At 44.5% G+C, this 19,530-nt stretch overlaps 2 protein-coding genes across 3 annotated transcripts in view; both read left to right on the plus strand.

Annotated features, from left to right (window-relative positions):
* The window catches only part of CHRNB4 (cholinergic receptor nicotinic beta 4 subunit), a 54,426-nt gene that overhangs the window by 19,670 nt on the left and 15,226 nt on the right, over positions 1 to 19,530 (plus strand). The gene's annotated exons all lie outside the window — the stretch shown is intronic.
* CHRNA3 (cholinergic receptor nicotinic alpha 3 subunit) lies at positions 1,191 to 19,329 on the plus strand. Of its 2 annotated transcripts, none has more exons than XM_081207806.1 (6): positions 1,191 to 1,503; positions 7,477 to 7,613; positions 8,782 to 8,826; positions 10,240 to 10,349; positions 13,788 to 14,802; positions 15,965 to 19,329. In XM_081207806.1, the coding sequence occupies exons 1-6, from the start codon at positions 1,458 to 1,460 to the stop codon at positions 16,091 to 16,093; spliced, it is 1,482 nt and encodes a 493-aa protein (XP_081063932.1). In that variant the 5' UTR covers positions 1,191 to 1,457; the 3' UTR covers positions 16,094 to 19,329. The 2 variants fall into 2 exon arrangements, with proteins under 2 accessions (XP_081063932.1, XP_081063931.1); XM_081207805.1 differs by having other exon boundaries at positions 1,192 to 1,503; positions 7,477 to 7,616; positions 15,965 to 19,328.

Below are 19,530 nucleotides of genomic sequence, written 5' to 3' on the forward strand. Positions count from 1 at the left end.
CTCAGCTTCAGGATCTGTCCTTCCAGTGAGCACTCAGGGCTGATTTCCTTAAGAATGGATAGGTTTTATCTTCTTGCAGTCCATGGTACTCTCAAGAGTCTTCTCCAGCACCATAATTCAAAAGCATCAATTCTTCGGCCTTCTTTATGGTCCAGCTCTCACTTCCATACATCACTACTGGGAAAACCATAGCTTTAACTATACGGACCTTTGTTGGCAAGGTGATGTCTCTACTTTTTAAGATGCTGTCTAGGTTTGTCATTGCTTTTCTCCCAAGAAGCAGGCGTCTTTTAATTTCGTGGCTGCTGTCACCATCTGCAGTGATCATGGAGCCCAAGGAAGTAAAATCTCTCACTGCCTCCATTTCTTCACCTTCTGTTTGCCAGGAGGTGATGGGCCCAGTGGCCATGATCTTCGTTTTTTTGATGTTGAGCTTCAGACCATATTTTGCGCTCTCCTCTTTCACCCTCATTAAAAGGTTCTTTAATTCCTCTTCACTTTCTGCCATCAAGGTTGTGTCATCTGCATATCTGAGGTTGTTGATATTTCTTCCGGTGATCTTAATTCCGACTAGGGATTCATCCAGCCTAGCCTTTCGCATGATGAATTCTGCATAGTAACAAAATGGGTCCTGCAGCGCATCTAGGAATAACTGTGACTCCTGAAGAGTGTATGGACCATAATTTTAAAGAACATTCAAAGCACTTTCTTCCCCTCAGAGAATTCTGGGCACTGTAGTTTATCCCTCACAGAGTTCAAATTCGCAGCCATCCTTAACAAACTACAGTGCCCAGAATTCTTTGCAGGAAAAAAGTGCTTTGAATGTACATTAAAGCCATAGCGTACAAGCACAGAGCCTAGATTCCTCTCTCTCATACACCTCCTCCGTTTCTGTCGCGGTCATTAAGAAAAATCCATAAACATCTAAGAACTGTGTTAGCTAATTCATTAATGGTGCCTGACTACCAGCTCAGCTCCAAAGTGCTGCTTTTAATAATATGCAAACTCAAGTCTTGTCAATATCCGTTCCATGCACAAATTCAATTATCCCATTTTCATTAACTTGGACTTGTCTGAAATAGCTTGGCATGAGATTTGGAGTAAGGTTCCGATCTTCCCTGCCTGGCCAAGTGCAAAAGCTCTTAACTATGGTTATCAGGTTATCAGCTTTGCTTATGCATGAGCACATCAGCGGACGAGGAGGTTTCATGCTTGCTGTAGCTGCACCTATTTGACTTGACAATTCTCCTATCTTGGTGTGGGCAGCCAGGAAAGGGGCAGGGCTGTGGTTATACAGCGCGCTTCCAAGCACGGAACAGCAGGTTCAGGGCCCTGCTGGCAACCCACGGCTCCTGGCTGCATCTGTCAGAATCCAGGCTGTCTTATTTTGCAAGGAGTCTGTGCAAAGCTGCCCAGCCGCTTCTGTCTCCGGCAGGCTCTGTTGCCGAGTGGAGAGGATGCTGGAGCTGCTCCTGCCGGTGGCTCTTTTCCCTTTCCTTAAAGGTGAGTGACTGTGGAGGGCTAGGGGAGAGGACTGCGGGTGGGGGAATTGGAAAGGGTAGACTACACTTATTGGATTTCAATAGAACCTGAAGTTGGGTTTGGGAATCCGTAATGTAAGATTCTTTCTCATTCTGGAGGGTTGTGCAGCTGGATTATTCTTTTTTTATCTCTCCTTTGAAGAAGCAAAATGGTTGATTGGGAAGGCCATACATTTCTCGTAATTTCCCAGGGGAATGTGTTGTGTGTGTTTCAGTTTGACAATGTGGTAAGGCCAGAAATGGTGACATCCTCACCCTGCAGAATGTATGTGAGATAAGGGACCTAGCCTCTGACAAACTCAGCCTTTAAGCTTGTTTTGGTAGCAGGGAGGGTGGGGTCATTTTTAGCAGAGAGGTGGGTGTTGGAAAGAGGGAAAACTCAAGAGAAGAAGAAGCCAACTAGGAGAGGCGGGAGGAGAGAGAACAAAAGAAGCCGGATGAAAACTTCGTATTTATGCCAAGGAAATCATACATGAAAATAAGGGCTGGGGGGGTTTTTTAAATAAAAAATCTAAAATGTTAATGTTACAGGTTGTCTCACTTAAGAGGTTATCTCTGAAGGACTTAAAGTTATATATAAATTAACTCAGAATTAGTAATTTCCTTCTTTTTGTAAGGAAATATCACTTTCCCAAGCAAACCAATGAAATATTTTAAACTTTGTACAGCCTGGACGTTTGGAGCACTGAATGTTACATGTCTGCAAGATGTAAAATGTACCTGAGGATAAAAATTCATGCTGTTTTTATTGACCAATTGGAAACATGTCTGTTTTCCTGTCTCCTGGAATATATACAAGGAGTGAAACTTCTCTCCAAACAAATGTAGTATGAGCTTTCAAATTTCTGTTCTGCTGTTGAGTAGCTGTTGATTGAGGGGATATGTGGCAGATTTTCACAAAGGCAAGATTTTGAAGCAAAACATTAGATGTGCAAAAATAGATAGCTTTCAAAGCAGAGGTTATAGGCAATCCACCCATTCCTAGGACGGCCTGTTAAATCCACAGGTCTGTCCAACCATAAATAAACTGTGCTTTGTTACTTGGTTGACTGAACATAGAATCACAACCAAATTGCACGTGCTCAGAGGACCACAGCCACCTTTGCAAATGGGAGTCCAGAGTCTGCATTGCATTTTGAGCAGCCCCTAAATTGTGTCGGTTTGAAGAGAGAGCAAAACGAAGCGTGCCCCTCTTTTTCGCTAATCCAAGATGGTAGCAAACATTGTTGTACCACTGTAAGTCTGCTTTGATCTACCGTCTTTGCACAGCAGATTATGTTCCTCTGCATTTCTGCTCATGTTTCAAATGTGGGGAATTTGTTTTAAGAGGTTCTGTTGCCATTTCTATCAGCAGTGCACCCTTGGCTAGAAACGTTTCAAAATATTTTTAACAAATCATAGCGAGCAATACGAAATGGTTAGAACACATCGCAGAAATTTTAACAGTGGTGTGAAGATAATGTAAAATCCATGACCCCCCCCCATGCACTTTGGAACAGCAGTTCATGGGGCAAAGGGCCTGTTGCAGAGGAAAACCAGCCACGTCCCTGGGCTCAGAAGCAATCTGTGCATGCTTACGCACGGCCCCCGGCCACAAAACAGTGCTGATCAGTTCTACCATCAGAACATGATTTACACATGCCACGAGCATTTTGATCAATCTTTTGTTTTAGCCTTAATAGAAAATATTCAGTATAGAGCGTTTGAACTCCAGGGGGGGGCAAGTATATATATATTTCTTTTGAGGGGGTGATGCTGCAGATATTTCTTTAGCTTCCTCCATGAATTGCTTTCATTTATGATACTAACATGATCTTAGCTCACTTACACTTTTTTTTTGTAGGAAGGAGTCTCCTCTACTAAAATAAATAAGCCAGTGCCCATATGCACAGGTGCATGGTTTTAACTGCAGAGATTTTAGAAAAAAAATTAGAACAGTAGCAGTAGTTCTGAGTTTTTAAATAGTTAGTGGCTGAGAATAAGTATCTAGAATTAATTTTGGTAGTAGAGCATCTTCAGTATTGACAAGCAACCACTGTATTTTTATAATCTTAGAATGGTAGTTGGAAGAGACCCTGCAGGAATACGCAGCTGTACTTTGTTCATGCTGTATGAATTAATGCAGTTAGTTGTGGTTAATTATAATGGATTTCTGTGAATTGTGTCAAATGTTAATTCGACATGGCATACTCTAGCATGCTTTAATCACTTTATAAAGTAACCCCCCCCCCCCCGAAACATCAACTCTTGGACAAACATGGGCTGAGTCCGATGATTCTCATTACATCCCCACTAAAAGGCACATTTTAGCTTACAGAATGCAATTCAGCAAAGTTGCTTTTGTGAGGTCAGTAGCTGTTGACAATATTCGGAACAAGTAAATCAACAGCACTTTCCATGATTTAATTTAGCAAGGAAAGGAAAGGAAAGGAAAGGGGAAACTCAGCTTTAATGTTTCCAAACTCATTGCATCCCCACTGCTGGCTAGATATACGCATTATACTGCTTAAACACACCACATCCAATGCCATTCTTCTGTAACTGCATGGGCACCAAGTAAATTAAATTGGGTATCTCTCCATCTAAATAATAAATCCCAGGCTACTTTCTCTGGTTAGCTGCCTGTCTTCTGTGTCTATGGAGTTTGTTGGTGGGGGAGGAGGCACACTAATAAGGGCAGTTGCAGAAGGGTCATGGCTTGTTATTTAATTTTTCACCGGAAATCATAGAATGGTGGAGTTGGAAGGTGACGCCAAGGGTCATCTAGTCCAACCCCCTGCAATGCAGAAATTCGAGCTAGAGAATCCCTGGCAGACAGACACCCAACCTCTGTTTAAAAACCTTCAATGCAGGACTTCCGGGGTGGCGCCATCGGTAATGGCGGACTCCCTCTGATCTGGAGGGACTGGCTCCACGGAAATCGGGTCTGTTCCGCTACGGCGAAGTGGGGACCATTTAAAAAATCACAGGCGGGTGAAGCCTGTGACCGTGGGACTCGGCGGGCACCTTTTGCGCCCCCCAATTTGCAAAGGAACCCAGTTACGGGCTCCGGAGCGAAGCGGGGCAAGCGGTGCGGTGCTGAGAGTCAACTGCTTCTTCCGTGGAGCGAAGCCGCACAGCCGTTGCCAGAGAGCGCTGCCTTTTTCCTGTGACAATCTGGCTACAAAAACAACTACCCGTGAGTAGGTTAAATTTGGACAATTGGACTCTAAACAACGACCCGTGAGTAGAACGTAAAATTGGACTAAGAAATTCTTTTTAATTTGGCACCGAAGCGGGAAGGTCTAAACAGGAAGTCAGCCTTCCGCTTTTTGTAGAAAGATTAAAGCAAAGACATGGCAAGCTAGAGTTTAGAAAACCGTTTGTAAAGGATCAGTTTTCATCATCTAAAATTACTGAACCCCCTTTGGAAGCAGGAGAAGATGGGGGAATTTTTTTGGACTGCTTAAACCTGCAGAAGAGTGTGTAAAGAAAAGTAATTTTCCACCGTCTTGAACCTGGGAGCGGGGTGTCAGGACAGACGTTTTCGGAGTTCATTGACTATAGATAAACGTTTTTGACAGACAGTTAAAAGAAGAGAAACATAGTGATTCCATTGTTCTCCTTCGCAGTTAAAAGGAAAAAAAATATTGACAAAATATCTGAAAAAGGAAACTTTGTTGTTAGATCTGCTTTGTTGCTAGATCTGCTTTTTAAAAAAAAGAGAGAGAGAGAGAGATGGATTCAAATAGAAGTTCTTCCCCTAGAGGGAGCTTGTGAAACTGTTATTAAATCTGAACTGGGGAGCTATGCAGCTGCAATAGATTAAGATCGTGGATCAGACTTTGACCTTGTACAACAATGTACTCGGAGGCTCTGGTGCGTGCTTTCTGCAAGACAAGTGCTTTATTGGAACAGTTACATGAGAAGACGGATTTGATGACTGTTGCGATCAGAAATTTTGGGCAGGTAGTGGGTATCTATATAGAACCCACTCAGGAATCAATTCAGGAGTGTGCTCTGACAGATCAGATGAGGGAGGAGGTTGTGGCTGGACCCCGGGAGGCAGAGATGAAGGGAACTGTGGCCCAGCAGGAACATGAGTTGTTGGACCTGACGAATGAACCTGGAAAAAGCCAGATTTGGAGAGAGTCTTGTTTGGCTTGGAGATGGGGGGCTGGATAGACCCCCCCCCCCATGCAGGGATGTTTTGACTTTTCAAGTCTGGCGTTAGGCCGGGAGGAGTTTGGAGTTGTGGGGATCCTCAACTTTGGAGGGACCTTGAAACATGCTTTTAAATACCACATGGAGTTCAGTGTGGACTATGGAGAAGGGGTTGATCTGTCGAGAAGGGACAAAAACATTGCCAAGCTGGTGTCTCCACGAGTGAAAGGAGCAGAAGACAAAGTAAAGTACAGGTATAAATATGAAGAAGATCTGCAGAAGGGACATGGAAGAGACTTAAGGGCCTCGGACATAAGGTTACCAGGTTAATGAACTAGATGGATGAGATAGAAAGGACTGACAAAACCCGAGACCAGGAGGAAGAGACATTGGATAAAGATTGGAAGAAAGTTTTAAAAAATTCTACTTAGGAATGTTTTCTAAAATTAATGAGTATTAGAAAAATTTTGGAACGAAATTATTTGGCTTTAGCAGAAATGTTAAAAAGAACTATGTAAGAATATGCTATGGTTATGAGAAATTGGTATAAATAAGATTTAAGTTTTAAGTTTTAGGGTTCTTTATGGTAAGATAAAGTTAAAATAGATTAAGGTAATTTAATGACAGAATATTATGAAAAATGGAAAGGATTTGCTGTGACAATCAACAACTAGAATACAAAAAAAGGGATGTGTGAGGAGGTCAATGAAATAAGGTAATGACAGTTAAGGATTTGGGAATATTGGATCTGTTTTTAAATCTTTGTGGCCTATTTTTGCTTTCTGATTTTGATGTGTTATGTGTTTTGTTTTTGCTTTTGATTCTTATCGATTTGTATTGCTTAATTGCTATTTGTTTCTTGTTTTTTCCTTCTTTTTCTCTTTGGTGTTTTTTTTTTGTAATTCTAAAATTCTCAATAAACATCATTAAAAAAAAACAAAAAAAAACCTTCAATGCAAGAGAGCCCAGCGCCTTCAGAGGTAGACCGTTCCACCATAGACCATTTCTTCCACAACCAAGCCTTTGGGCTTTTACTATCTGGGACCTTTGAGAAGTGGGTCGGAAGTTTCCAATGTATTTCTTTTTCCCCTTGGTTTTTATATCTATGGAGGTTGCCTGTGTGGTTAGTTGCTTGCAAGTTGCCCCGGGCAAGATACAGAGACATGCAAATTCAATGAATAATGACGGTGATGATGTCAGTTCTGTCCCTTTCTTCTGTCCCCTTCCTAGACAGAGGAAGGAACAGGGGTAAAGGAAGCCCTTTGCGTGCAGAATGTTCCACCTCCAATCCCCAGCATTTTCCCCAGCAAGGATGCTCTGTCCTGCCACCAAATGCGTTTCTGGAAGCTGCAGGAGAGGGGGGGCTCTTGCACCTGAATTCTGCTTGGAATCTGCTTGGAATCCACCAGGAGGCCAGGGTGCTGGACTGGAGAGGGTTCCATGGCTCTTCACAGGTTCTTATATTCTTAAGGTTCTGTAGTAGATTATGGGAAGGACTCTGCTAGGGTTGCCATATTTCAAAAATTGAAAAGTTTTGAAGCTATTTTTTAAGGAAATTTGCCCCAAAATCAACGCTTCCAATATGGGCTGCCATATACCTGGGTTTCCCTGGACATTTTTAACCGACTTTTGAAAATTCCGCCCAGATGCCATTTTCGATGGGTGAATCCCAGCTCTGTCCTAGCAATTCCAGACGTATGGCAGCCCTACTCTGACCGAGCCAAGAATGTTTCAGAAATCCAGGCCAAAATGTCGTGAGCTTTGTATGTGCTCCAACCCTGCCCTCTTTTAGGTTGCCATTGTTTCGAAGCTGAACACCGACTCTACAATGAGCTATTTGCCAATTACAACAACATCATCAGGCCTGTGGAGAATGTGTCTGACCCGGTCATGATTTCGTTCGAGGTGTCCCTTTCGCAACTCGTAAAGGTGGTGAGTAGGCTGCGAGAGAAGCCTTGATGCCTTCCGGTTGTTTTCAGACTTTTACAACTGATGGGCAGACTGTGAGCCAGTGTGGTATAGTGGTTAGAGTCTTGGAACCTGGAAGACCCGGGTCCAAATCCCATCTTGGCCATGAAGCTCACCGGGTGACTTTGGGCCAGTCACCGTATCTCAGTCTCACCTACTTCACAGGGACGTTGTGGGGTGAAATGAGAAGAGGCAGTAACCAATTAAATAAATAAACCACCCAGAGGGCGCTGGGTTGGCAAAAGCTGGACCAGAGACTGTATTTTTTGTCCCAGTTCAGTTGCTGAAATAATCTATTTGTGTCAGGTTGCCACTCAACACTGGAAGTCAAAAATTCTGGTGAATGGATGGGATGTGAACTGCAAAACGGGTTCAGGGGAGAGCCCAGCCACTTTCCACTGGCCCAGCGTTCTTTTTTTTTTGGGGGGGGTAGTACAGAAGCTGTGAACAGGGGCAGGAGGGGGAAGACTTGGCTGGGGTTCTACTCAGATCATATTATATAACCTATTTTGAAACAACTGCACTGGATGCCAGTTCATTTTCGAGCCCTTTTCAAGGTACTCACTCTGGTGCTCAAAGCCCTAAACAACTCAGGCCCCAAATACCTGAAAGCCTCTTCCTTCCCTTTAAACCCTCAGGAGTGGGATCAGCAGAGGGGGCCCTCCTGGTAGTTCCTTCCCCCTCAGGGTTATTTTGGGGAGTGGAGGGTCTTCTCCGTGGTGGCCCCTAAGCTGTGTATGCCCCACAGAGGGTCGCCTGGTGCCTTCCCTTGCTTTTGACACTTGAGGTCTGTGTTTTTAGGATCCACCTTATTTTTATGGCTGTAAGTTTTTTTTAAAAAAATGTTTTTAATGTTGCGTTTTAATGTTTCAACCTGCCTTGGAGTGAAGAGTGGATTATTATTAATAATGGTCATAGTAATAACTGACTGAAAGAGAAGGAACCCATCTGTGCCATTTCCCCCTGGGTTGCAGAGCAACCCTCCAGCCAGCTCAAGAAAAATGCCTGAGCCCCTCTCCATCCCCAGAGACTTCCAGGCGGACGACAAAACCAAAGCATTGTTGAATTACACCGGGAATGTAACTTGGATGAGGGGTTTCAAACCCAGCTATGACTTTTCTTTTCCCAGGACGAAGTGAACCAGATTATGGAGACTAATTTATGGCTGAGACATGTAAGTAACACCTCCCCCCCCCCAAAAAAAAAAACCCCCGCCCCTACCACAGAAGGAACGCTTTAGGATTTTTGTAAAAAAAAACCCAAAGAGCATTGGAAGTATTTTCAGTTATATATGTAGATTGCACACATACCATTGAAAGCACAGAGCTTCCCCCAAAGAAACCTGGGAACTGTAGTGTTAAGGGTGCGGAAAATTGTAGCTTAGTGTCCTATATTGGGGGGATAGCTGGGGAAGGGGAAGAGATAGGAAGTGCAGTACATACAGACATACATACATGATGGTGATACACCTGTGTGTTAAAGGAACCCATTGAAGAAGGAAACCCCGAAGGCTGCAGCCAGAGTCAGAAACAGGAAACACCTTTTAGGCTCTGCTGCCACCTAGTGGTTGTCTGTCTTGTTGGCATTAAATAAATCATAACAGCATCCTGGGGAAAGAAGAAATCCCACAGAAATGATGTGAGGAATTCAGAGATCTCATTGGGTGCCCTCCCCTTTGAGAAAACAGAAAATGGAGAGCAAATCCTAAACTATAGACCCCCCCCCGTTTTATAACATCATCTAGGGGTGCCATATTTCAAAAAGTGAAAATCCAGACACAAGACATTGAGCTTTCCCCCCCCCCCCGTCCCAAGATCTACTTTTAAGGAAATTCGCCAAAACCTACACTTCTGACATGGGTTGCATCCAGATTTTCCAAGACATTTAAGCGATTTCCGTTTCTGACAGCCAAATCCTGGCAATGTCCAGGAAATTCCGGACATATGGCAACCCTACATTATGAGGCAGATTTAGCCAGCCACTGGAAAATGTGGGGCTTTTGATCGCTCAGGGTGACCCATCATTCCTTGCATTTCTGGTGTTTACCCTGCGAATCTTTTCTTAGGCAGCCCAAACAGCATCACCTTTGCAGAAGGGGGAATTAAGAGGGGAATGGGGGGGCGTGTTGTGAGCTTTGCAGATGTACAAAAAGACATTCCCACAGCTTATCAGGGATGGAATGTTGGGTGTGTTTGTGCAGAAGGAAGAGAAAGCTCACATCCACACCACATTTAAAGAACATGGCTTCCCCCAAAGCATCCTGAGAACTGTAGTTTGATAAGGGTGTTGGCAATCATAGCTCTGCAAGGGATAAACTATGGTTCCCAGCATCGTAGACAGACAGACAGACAGACAGACAGATAGATGGATGAGCACTTTGGGTCTAATTTTAGTGTTGTTTTTACATTTGATTTTCCCATTTCTTTTTTTTCTTCTGGTTTTATTTTGTAAGTTGTACTGAGACACATAAACACATTAAATGAATGAATGAATAAAATGAATGAATGAATGAATGAATAAGCTATAATAGGAAGTTGTGGGACAATTCTAAAATACTACTTGATTTCTCTTCTTCTTCATTGATTAGATGTGGAACGATTACAAGCTGAAATGGAATCCAGAGAAGTATGGAGGTGTTCAGTTTATTCGAGTGCCATCGCAGAAGATCTGGAAGCCAGATATTGTGCTATATAACAAGTAAGATTATACAGTCTGGTCTATTCTTAAAAGATTACTTTATGTTTTAGCATTTTCCCTTTCCAAAGGTGTAGTAAAATCCATGGTATGGAAGCTGTGTCCCACCAGCATGGCCACTGGGTGGATGAAGTTGTAGTCCATCATCATCTAGAGCAGGCATAGGCAAACTCCGGCCCTCCAGATATTTTTTGAGACTACAATTCCCATCATCCCTGACCACTGGTCCTGTTAGCTAGGATCATGGGAGTTGTAGTTCCAAAACATCTGAAGGGCCAGAGTTTGCTGATGCCTGATCTAGAGAACCACAGATTCCCAGTCATAGACTCATAGAATAGAATCATAGAATCATAGAGTTGGAAGAGACCACAAGGGCCATCGAGTCCAACCCCCTGCCAAGCAGGAAACACCATCAGAGCACTCCTGACATATGGTTGTCAAACCTCTTCTTAAAGACCTCCAAAGAAGGAGACTCCACCACACTCCTTGGCAGCAAATTCCACTGTCGAACAGCTCTTACTGTCAGGAAGCTCTTCCTAATGTTTAGGTGGAATCTTCTTTCTTGTAGTTTGGATTCATTGCTCCGTGTCCGCTTCTCTGGAGCAGCAGAAAACAACCTTTCTCCCTCCTCTATGTGACCTCCTTTTATATATTTGAACATGGCTATCATATCACCCCTTAACCTCCTCTTCTCCAGGCTAAACATGCCCAGCTCCCTTAGCCGTTCCTCATAAGGCATCGTTTCCAGGCCTTTGACCATTTTGGTTGCCCTCCTCTGGACACGTTCCAGTTTGTCAGTGTCCTTCTTGAACTGTGGTGCCCAGAACTGGACACAGTACTCCAGGTGAGGTCTGACCAGAGCAGAATACAGTGGCACTATTACTTCCCTTGATCTAGATGCTATACTCCTATTGATGCAGCCCAGAATTGCATTGGCTTTTTTAGCTGCCGCGTCACACTGTTGGCTCATGTCAAGTTTGTGGTCAACCAAGACTCCTAGATCCTTTTCACATGTACTGCTCTCAAGCCAGGTGTCACCCATCTTGTATTTGTGCCTCTCATTTTTTTTGCCCAAGTGCAATACTTTACATTTCTCCCTGTTAAAATTCATCTTGTTTGTTTTTGCCCAGTTCTCTAATCTGTCAAGGTCGTTTTGAAGTTTGATCCTGTCCTCTGGGGTGTTAGCCACCCCTCCCAGTTTGGTGTCATCTGCAAATTTGATCAGGATGCCCTTGAGTCCATCATCCAAGTCATTGATAAAGATGTTGAATAAGACCGGGCCCAAGACAGAACCCTGTGGCAGTCTCTGGTTTACACTGAACATCTGGCACTGGTTTAGACAGAGTAACATCATTGGTCTCTTGTCCAGCCCAGTACTTTGACTAGGAGTGGCTCGTTACCCAAGACCCACATAACCAGAGACCCAAGAGCACCCACAAGCAAAACATGGGTTCTTATCCCAAGGCACAGCACTCTCCCTGTTAAATGCCCATTTGGAAAGGAAGGAATCCCCATATAACCTGCTCATGCTACTTCTCAAAAGAGTAAATGCATCCTTAAACATAGAACCATAGAGTTGGAAGGGACCCCAAGAGTCATTTAGTCCAACCGCTGGCAGTACAGGAATCTCAACTCAAGCATCCAGGACAGATGGCCATGTGACCTCTGCTTATACACCTCCAAGGAAGGAGCCCACCACCTTCCAAGGGAATTTGCTCCGCTGTGGAACAGCCCTCAACCTCCTAAAGTTCTTCCTAATGTTTAGTTGGAGTCTCTTGTCAGTTGAATCAATTGGTCTGGGTCCTAACCTCCAGAGCAGCAGAAAACAAGCTTGCTCCCTCTTCTATGCAACAGCCTTTTAGATGTTTGAAGATGGCTATCATATCCCTCTCATTCTCATCTTATCCAGGCTAAACGTTCCCAACTCTCTCAACCATTCCTCATCAGGCAAGGTTTCCAGACCAAGCCTTGGTATTACCTTTTCTCCTTCATGAAGTAATTTTGTGCACCACCACCCCTTTTGCAATTTCTTGCCATTTCACAAATCTCAGGGATCATCAGACTTTCCAGGGACCATAGCACAGGAGATCTGACTCAACTAAGTCGCAATCACACAAGGGCCACTAGAAGGGCTTCACTACAAGCTGCTTGCAAAAGTCAAAATCAGAAGCGGCAAAGTGATCATCTGAATCCACTCCCTTGCTAGCCTTTTCTTCTTATATTGGACAAATCCAACCCACATCAGACTTTCTTGTCTCAGTAGTATGTCTGTGTTATGGACTGGCACAACCTAAGCAGTCCAGACAGAGAGAGGTTGGATGGTCGTCTGTCATGGTTGCTTTAGTTTGTAACTCCAGCATTGCAAGGGGCTTGACTGCATGACTACTGGGATCCCTTCCAACTCTAGGATTCCTGTAGATGAATCTCAATGCCCCCCTTTCCCTTCCATTGTTTCTCTAACATGGTGTCTTCTACTGAACTGAAGAAATGAAATGTGTAATGAACTTGGAACAGAGTATGGCAGAGGTAGCATTACATTTCTAATCTGGTAGCTTCCAATAACAGTAAAGAACAATACAGTCGACGCTCAGGTTGCAAACGTGATCCATGTGGGATGCACATTTACAACCCGCAGTGGCGCGTCTGCGCACATGCAGGTTGCAATTCTGTGCATGCGCAAAGCGCGTTTTAGCGCTTCTGCGCATGCGCAACCACTGAAACCTGGAAGTAACCCATTCCGGTACTTCCGGGTTTCGGCGGTCCGCAACCTGAAACATCTGTAACCTGAGGTATGACTGTAATTGCTACATTGGGGCACTAATTGAATCCCATCAGTATACATTAGGAGGCATCAAGAAAGAGGCTGTGCATACCCCGTGCAGAACAGCCATCCCTCCAGGGCAGCGTTTCCCAAACATCTGATAGATATGATGCTAATTATGTTCAAGCGATTCACTGTATTGTGTTTTTAAAAGGTAAATTGCTGCAGGATCAAGGATGCTGCCTGCAGGGAGGCGACCTTTGGCCCCCTGCTTCAGTTCCAACAAGAGTCTGAAGACACTGCATGCAACGGGAGGAACACAGTTCCAGAGGGTGGGGGATAAATGCAATGCAGTTTAATAATTTCTGAAACAAGGTGAGAGCTGAAACACAGCCAACCTTCAGCATTAAAAATTATCCAAATTTTGCAATATAGTTCTCCAGCCAAATGAGAGGTGCAAAAATGCACATGCTGGGGTGAAGTGTGTGTTAAAAGGCATTAGTGAATATAACACTCAACAATGCATTATATTAGGGGAAATTTGCTCTGCAAATTAGGAGAAATTCACACTAAAATGCTGCTGAATTTTCTTGAGGGCATTTTAAAAAAAGGAATTCACAAAGTGATGTGACAATGTGGAGAACACAACTTTTGGGTCTGTTGTTTCCCCCCCTCCCTAGTGCTGTTGGAGACTTCCAGGTGGACGACAAAACCAAAGCACTGTTGAATTACACCGGGAACGTGACTTGGATGCCCCCAGCTATTTTTAAGAGCTCGTGTAAAATAGACGTGACATACTTTCCATTTGACTACCAGAACTGCACCATGAAGTTTGGCTCCTGGTCCTACGACAAAGCCGAGATTGACTTGGTTCTCGTTGGCTCCACTATGAACCTCAAGGACTATTGGGAGAGCGGAGAGTGGGCCATCATTAAGGCACCAGGCTACAAACATGACATCAAGTACAACTGCTGTGAAGCCGTGTACACAGATATCACCTATTCCCTTTATATAAGGCGGCTGCCCTTATTTTACACCATCAATATGATCATCCCATGCCTCTTGATCTCCTTCTTAACCGTGTTGGTGTTTTATCTGCCTTCCGACTGTGGTGAGAAAGTGACGCTGTGCATCTCGGTCCTTTTGTCCTTGACTGTTTTCCTACTGGTGATAACAGAGACCATTCCTTCAACCTCTCTAGTGATTCCACTGATTGGGGAGTACCTCCTCTTCACCATGATATTTGTCACTCTCTCCATAGTCATTACGGTGTTTGTGCTCAATGTACACTACAGGACACCAAGGACGCACACCATGCCTGAGTGGGTGAAAACCATCTTCCTGAACTTTCTCCCCAGGATCATGTTCATGACCAGGCCCACCAGTGAATCAGATGACGGTGGCCAGGACACAAAGTCTTCTTACAACACGGAGCTCTCTCCCTTGGACTGCTTTGGCGGCACAGAGACCAGGTGCTACAAAGACAGCCTCCCGTGCCAAGAAACGACCTGTGTTTGCTACCAACACCAACATATAAAGTATGTCAAGGTGAACAGCAACCTGACCCAGAGCTCCAGTTCTGAATCTGTAGACGCTCTGCTTTCATCTTTGGTAGTATCGCCAGAAATGAGAGATGCGATCGAGAGCATTAAATACATTGCAGAAAATATGAGAATGCAAAATGAAGCCAAGGAGGTACGGGCAAACTTTATTAATTATTCAAGCTACATGCACCACATTTTAAATCGGGGCTAGGGAACCTTTGACCCTCCATATCAGCCTTTCTCAACCTTGGGTCCTCAGATGTTGTTGGACTACAACCGCCATCATCCCTAGCTAGCAGGACCAGTGGTCAGGGATGATGGGAGTCATAGTCCATTAGCATCTGTCAGGTGAAAGGTTCCCAAGTCATGGTGCAGAGCAGGGCAATAAACCTGTGTACCCAGGGAACAAAACATCAGACTGCAGGGGTGAGGAACCACAGGAAGCTATCTTGTACCAGGTCAAACTATTTGTTCACCTAGCCCAGTACTATTTCCTCCGTCCTCACCATTTCAGATTCTGGGCTCCCTTATCACTTGCAACTCAGTCCACCACACACATGGAGTTCACTGTCACAAGATGTACTGACTTGGATGACACACTACTTACTACTTACTCATTGTAGTAGTAATACTACTTACTGTGTATTACGTACAGTAAGAACATAGGAAGAGCTTGCTGGATCAAGCCCATCTAGTCCACTATCCTGTTCTCACAGTGGCTGACCAGACGCTGCTGGAAACCTGCAAGCAGGACCCGGGCCCAAGAGCCCTCTCCCCTCCTGTGGGTTCCAGCAACTGGGATCCAGAAGAGGCAGAGCACAGCCATCCATAGCCCTCTCCCCCATGAATTTGTCCAATCTTCCTTTAAAGCCTTCACTGCCTCTTGTGGGAGCAGAAGTTCATAGTTGAACTTCTTCTCTGTCCTGAATCTTCCAACATTCAGCTTTGTTAGATGTCAGGTTCGAGTGTTGTGAGGGAGAGACATTTCCTGCCCCCTTCCTCCATGTCACACATACTTGAAACACTTCTATCATGTTGCCTCTTGCTCAGCTTTTCCTCCCAGTCCCCCACGCTGCCTTTTCCCATAAGGCGGCTGCTCCAGCCTCTCGATGCTTTTGGCTGCTCTTTTCTGAACCTTTTCAGGCTGATGGTCCTGGTGAGGAAACACTGCAATACCAGTCCAGCCATGGAGCAAATTCACATGGTGGATTTTGTTATATCAAATCACAAATACTGTATTGAACTTTCATACTACCACAATAGGTTTATAAAAGTTGTACCTGAATTGATAAAAAAATATTTTTATTTTCCAGACTCAAGATGACTGGAAATACGTCGCCATGGTCATTGATCGCATTTTCCTGTGGGTATTTATTCTTGTGTGCATTCTGGGGACAGCAGGACTATTCTTGCAACCGCTAATGGTTGGAGATGAAGTATAGGCGATATTCCCCTGTAAAAAAATCTATTTCCTGTTTGCTGTCCAAACGTCTTACCTGCTCTCTCTTTATGTTAAAGTAATTATTCCTATGTCTTTCAGTAGTGGAGTAAAGATACTTAAACATTAGGCTAGATTCAGCCACCTTCCATTTAAATATAAAAATACTAATGATTTGTGTAACACTGTAATGAAGTACTGTATAAGACTGGAAAATTTTAATTTCTAGGAAGAATGCCAGTTTTCTTCTTATATTCACTCCTAGAAGAAAATGAGATCTGAGTGGGTGTCAAGAGCCTCAAAGAAATGCAGTTCTACACAAATGGGAAAAGTTTGTTCTACTGCCCTAAGCCAACCAAAGATATTGCAATAGCTTTAACAATGTGGATCACTGCCACAACTCTAGCCATCTCACTGATGGTGTGTCAAGAGTGAAGCCCTCTTCTCTAAATACACTAGGACACTGGGTCACTATGAAATCAATTCCTCAACTCAAAAAGGAAGGATTTCTTCACACGCACACAGCTAATTTATGGAAGTCCTGGCCATAGCATGTGATACACACATCTATAGGGAACCCAATAAAAATAGCAAAACACCCGGCAGCTGCCTTTCTTCACTGCATCTCTCGTGGCAGGAGAAACCAGAACTTGAAGCACAGGACATGAGGTCCTACAAGGCTGAAGTTATTCGCTAACTAAGATATAGTCCTCGTGGTTTCTGAGCTCGCCAGCAAATGAGGAAAAGCAAGTATCTTGTTTGTTTCATTTTAAACCTACCGAAACTCCTTTCATTTCCCAAGTCAGGCATTCACAACTTCAGGTCATTTGACCAGTTGGAACATGGCAAGCCATGAATGACACACGACTTAGGCAACCCACTTTTGCTTAGGCCTAGACACAAGCTCATTAGCCATTGAAGTGTCAAGGAAAGGAAGTTATTCTCTTCCTTAGAGGGACTCATCAGAAAAGAGGTCATTATAGATGAGAAACAGAACCAAACCTATGTGCACTTTCAGTCGGACTTGCTTTTCTTACTCCCACACCGTTGAGTTCAGGCATTGCAAAATGAAAAGAGCCATATCAAGCAAACTGAGGACACTCAGAACAGCTGTTAGCCATTGATAAAATGAGGGTCTTACTATTCAGGGGCAGCAACAGGGGGCAGCCATCTCCATGATGCCTTGCCTGTGAGCTTCACGGGGATGCCTAGCTGTACAAGATGGAACAAGGCAATTCACCTGTTCTTGGCTGTTGCTGTTTTTACATTCATCTGGCAAATAACTGCAAACAAATCCTGCTACGTAGCATAAGATGTGTGCAAAGAGGGATTATTGTTTAGGCAAGATGGTGGATTAGTCAGCTAGCACCTGAAAGGCTTTTCCGTTACCAGACCTAAAACATTGCAGACACAGCAAGACCTCTTCCACATCTCTGTTTGCCTTGCTTTTCCCTGTGAAAACATTTATGCTTTACTGCTGAACTGGAAAAAAGAAGATACAGTGGTACCTCGGTTTAAGAACAGCCCTGTTTATGAACTATTCGGTTTACGAACTCTGCAAAACCAGAAGTAGTGTCCCGGTTTGCGAACTTTACCTCAGTCTAAGAATGGAAGCCGAACGGTGGTAGGGCACCGGTGGCGGGAGGCCTCATTAGGGAAAGCACACCTCGGTTTAAGAACGGTTTCGGTTTAAGAACGGACTTCCAGAACAGATGAAGTTCATAAACCGAGGTACCACTGTAGTTTGGTTTTCCACAAATTTCCGTTTGTCCCAATTCAGCGAGAAACGGTGGGGTTTCCCAGGGGAAAGCAGCGGGGCAAATGCAAAACTGCTTGAGCGCATGCTTTCTGGACACGAGACAAGTGGAAGTGTGCACAAGTCCCAAGTACAGTAGTGGCTAGTATTAGAGGGAACAGATGTGCAGTTTGCAGGAAGGATTTGGACTGTCTGCACAGAGCAGAGAACTGTTTTGATGGGTTTTGGCAAAAAGTAGCTATAGATGTCATCCCAACTGCAAACGACATTCTGATCCAAGCCACCTATGGAAATCACCAGTGGAACCAAGACTAGGTCTGTGTCCCCCTGGCTTGCTTTGGAGCGCCTCTTACAAAATGTAATTCGGTTATGTATCTACTGAATAGAGTGCTGTAAAGAGAACAGAAGGAATAGACTCATTGCATGTACATTTTACTTCATATACTATAAAATAAACTTCATTCACCAATAATGAAAATACTCAGGGTCTTTCAAAGCCATTTTTTTGAAATCCCAGATTTTGGCTTTCATGCTGTATTAGCCCCATTTTGTGGGAGTGGCATAGAATGAATGGCGGGGGGGGGGGGGCTTTGCCACAGTGCAAGAGTCACGAGCTTATTTGCTCCCTTAAGGAATATGAGGAATTGCGTTCATCAGCACTGAAGGAGCAGTCCAGTCTTTACAAATCCACAATAAAGAGCTTGGACTAAGAAGCTGAAGAAAATTAAGAATACAACAGTTATTCTTAATTTCTAACTGGCCTCATAATTTTCAATGATTAAAACCAGGAATTTGGGGGGGGGGTCTTGTTTTAAGAATATTAAAAGGAAGATGATTAGGCATGGGTTAGTGACACTGGGACCCGCTGAAGCAAATAAATAAAAATCGTACAATTACTGCAATATAAACTGATAATCTAGAGAAGCCCAAAAGGCAAAAGGAAAACAACAGGAGCATATCAAATGGGACCTACTGTTATAATAATGTAAAATGCCTTGGGACACAGATGGCCTTTTCATCACTCCTTAATGCTGAATGTCGTGGCCCAAGAATGGAGAGGAAAATACTGGCAGTATACCGCTGACTGCACAGGTGGTAGCGTCAAGAAAGGTTTGGCTTCTTAGACCATGGTCTCTATTTCCTTGAGGAGGGACTTGTGGCAAGAGATGGGCTGAACCTCACAGTGGTTGGCAGGAATGTGTCTCACAAACCTCATCAGGGAGACCATACAGGCGCCCCCCAGTTACGCACAATCAACTCGTGTACAATTGCGCATATATGGCACCAGGAAATATGTAAGTGCCGTATTTTTGGCCCTATAGGGCGCACGGTCCCATAGGGCGCACCTAGTTTGGGGGGGGGAGTAAAGAAAAAATATATATTTCCCCCCCAGGCGCGGGGCTGGGGCGGGGGAAGCCCGAGCTTCCCCCAACCCCAGCCCCCAGAACAGGCTGCTATCCACAAGCCTTGGGAGCCCAGCAGGAACTCCCGCCAGGCTCCCCAGGCTTGCGGATATCTGCCCGAAGCCCGGAGCGCGCTGCTCAGCCCGCCCCAAGTTGCGGGATGCAGGCTGCTATCCGCAAGCCTAGGGAGCCCGGTGGGAACTCCCGCGGGCTCCCAAGGCTTGCGGATAGCTGCCCGAAGCCCGGGGTGCGCTCCGCTGCGCTCCCCAGGTTTCGGGCTGC

The sequence above is a fragment of the Podarcis bocagei genome (assembly GCF_964188305.1).
Source record: "Podarcis bocagei genome assembly, chromosome: 9".
In the NCBI taxonomy this organism is placed as follows: Eukaryota; Metazoa; Chordata; class Lepidosauria; order Squamata; family Lacertidae; genus Podarcis; species Podarcis bocagei.

Bases quoted from the DNA above. Each gene is read 5' to 3' on its own strand.
- CHRNA3 (XM_081207805.1), top strand. From the start codon at position 1,458: ATGCTGGAGCTGCTCCTGCCGGTGGCTCTTTTCCCTTTCCTTAAAG. The intron at 7,617-8,781 runs GTGAGTAGGCTG...TTCTTTTCCCAG, and splicing joins TTTCGCAACTCGTAAAGGTG to GACGAAGTGAACCAGATTAT. The intron at 14,803-15,964 runs GTACGGGCAAAC...TTTATTTTCCAG, and splicing joins TGCAAAATGAAGCCAAGGAG to ACTCAAGATGACTGGAAATA.